The 2,500-nt window shown below is 52.2% G+C and overlaps 1 protein-coding gene across 1 annotated transcript in view; it reads right to left on the bottom strand.

The window, feature by feature from the left end:
- SKOR2 (SKI family transcriptional corepressor 2) overlaps positions 1-2,500 on the bottom strand; it is a 39,870-nt gene that overhangs the window by 36,372 nt on the left and 998 nt on the right. Inside the window, exons 2-4 of the mRNA XM_029921555.1 lie at positions 1,613-2,496; positions 529-592; positions 85-159 (exon numbers count right to left, since the gene is read on the bottom strand). Of these exons, the coding sequence (XP_029777415.1) occupies positions 85-159; positions 529-592; positions 1,613-2,496 (1,023 nt within the window). The remainder of the gene's footprint in view (positions 1-84; positions 160-528; positions 593-1,612; positions 2,497-2,500) is intronic.

Below are 2,500 nucleotides of genomic sequence, written 5' to 3'. Positions count from 1 at the left end.
ATATTCAGTCTTTTGATTATGAATTTCAGCTCCTCTCTCTGGCATCTGACTCCCTGGCATTCCTCCTATTTGTCCCCAGCGTACCTGATCTTTCTCTCCAAAAATCTCCTCCGGAAGCATCAGAGTCTGTGATGAAAAAGCTATGGTCCTTGTTCTTATCTAGAATCAAACAAAACACAAAATCTATAAGTGATCACACTGACAAGTGGCAGACAAAGACATCCAGGAATTTTAAGATGTGTTTATGTATTTGTGCTGGTGGCCAAGAGTTCCATTGACATTGGGGGCAAAGGCATTGTTATTTGGAAAATCGCCCTTGCTTGAAAACTAAGGCAAAAACTGAGAAGTGCTGCCTTTAAAAATACACCCCTAATAAACACACATGCATAGACACACACACAAAGCAAAAACTCAGTGGGGTGAAAACCCCCAGAATGGTGGGGATGGGATGGGGGGAGATGCTGGTGTAAGTCTCACACAAATGGTTAAATGTAGGAAAGAAAAATTGGTGGTTTGTTTTTCTTTTACCTGAAAAGTTGCTGTCATCCTTTGTAGGCAAAATAACTTGGTTATTTTCCTTAGTTTTCTGATTCTGTGTGGAGAAGAATTAGATACACAAATCAATGCCTGGATCAAACCATATGCTAATGTCAACAGTCAGCAGGAAGAAGCATCAATAAAAGTGACTCCATGGAGCCTCGGGAGACATCATTTTTTGATGATTATCTTCTCAGAATAGTTGTGGTACTTAAATATGTGTGTGCCATGGCATGTACCTTTACTGTCCTTTAAGAAGTAACATGTTAATTAAATAGACACCTATGCGCTGTAAATAAATATACCATGATATTTGTCAAATCTACATGACATTAGGACAGCTCACTCTGAAGTCCTTGAGCATGTTTTCTGTGCACACTCGAGTGAACACTGAATGCGGAGTCATTTAAATGTAACTTTGGTTTTGGGGGGTCCCAGCAGCCCTTGCGTGTCAGTGGAGACTGGTGTGGGAGAAGCTAGTCTTGCTGGAGTGCCTGTCTTTTGTTTTACTGGACACGATAATTTACAGATGTGTCCATACTGGCTAGAGAGCTCTGGGGTTCAAATCTTGACTAAAGCACTTCAAAGGAAACTGAATTTAACTTTGGAAGTCAATGTATTTTCCTTCTTTTTTTGGGTCATGGTTGGGGGAGGCGCTGAACTATTGAGAAGAAAGGGAACAGTCTTATTCAGACTGCTCCAGTTTTTGTGGTCTCACTGCTTTGGGGGGGGGGATTATGCTCAGCTGGAGTGGGGGGAACAAAGGAGATTGGTGGATTAGAGGAAGAACTTGGTCAACCAAGGGGTCTTTTCCAACATCTATAAGCAGCCAACTTAAATGTAGGAAGGAATCGAGGCCCCAAAGCCTTTGAAAGGCTTTGTAAAACAGAGACCAGAAACCACATTTTTATGGAGGACCACTGGCAGCAAAGAAGCCCTCTCAAACACACTGAATATTTCATTTCTGTGGGGAAATCTGGTGATTCATCTTTCCTGCGCATATGTAACTGATTCAGCCTAAAGGTGCATTTAAATAATAATAATTAGCTTGAAGGAGCCTAAAGGGGATATTTACATCTTTGTAGGAGGGCTGCTCCTCCAGTGATGGATGGTGGACCGGGCTGCCCGGGCTGCTGCTACCGCCGCCGCCAGCTTTCTGGGAGGCCAGAGGCGGGGGCGGGGGCGGGGGCAGGGGCAGGTCTGAGCCGCTGGGGTCGCCTAGTTTGCCGTCCTCCTGCAGCAGCCTGGAGGAGTTCACGGCGAGTGGAAAAGCGCCGGCTGCGGCGGGTGCGCGGTCCCGGCTGCTCCCCTTCTCTGACAGCCCCCGGCCCTGGAGGTACCGGCCGCCCCCGACTAAGGGATCCCCTAGCAGGACCCCCGCCTCCTCGTCTTCCTCCTCGTCGTCGTCCGGGTCTCGACCCTCTTCCTCCTCTTCTTCGCCCTCGGGGGGTTTGTGGCCCTCCACGTCCACCTCCTGCTCTTCTTCCTCGTCGTCCTCCTCTTCGGAGCTGTCCTCGCTGGGATAGCTGCAGCTGGTGCCCCCGGGGGACAGAAGGCCTCGGTGGTGCTGCTGCAGGGCCAGCGGGGGCGGCGGGGGCGGGGGCGGCGGCGGGGCCGGGTGGTGACGCTCGGAACCCGGCTCGTCGGGCTGCGGGGGCAGTAGCAGCAACGGTGACGGCGGCTGCGGAGGGTGATGGTGATGGTGGTGGTGCGGCTGGTGATGGTGATGGTGGTGATGCGCTTGAGTCGAGTGTGGCGCTCCCGCTGACGCCCCGTGCAGCTTGGCCAGGCTCTCTGCGTCGTCCTTGCCGCCCACCGGCCGGAAGGCGCTTGAATGGTGGTAGCTGCCTCCGCCCGCCTTGCGCCCCTCCAAGAGGTGTGGATGGTGGGGTGCGGGCACTCGGGCTCCCGCGGGGCCCGCGCCGGTGGCCGCGGCCCCTGCACCGGACACAGCGCCTGGGTC

This window comes from Suricata suricatta, chromosome 14 (genome assembly GCF_006229205.1).
Source record: "Suricata suricatta isolate VVHF042 chromosome 14, meerkat_22Aug2017_6uvM2_HiC, whole genome shotgun sequence".
In the NCBI taxonomy this organism is placed as follows: Eukaryota; Metazoa; Chordata; class Mammalia; order Carnivora; family Herpestidae; genus Suricata; species Suricata suricatta.
This window is presented reverse-complemented; position numbering and strand designations above follow the sequence as displayed.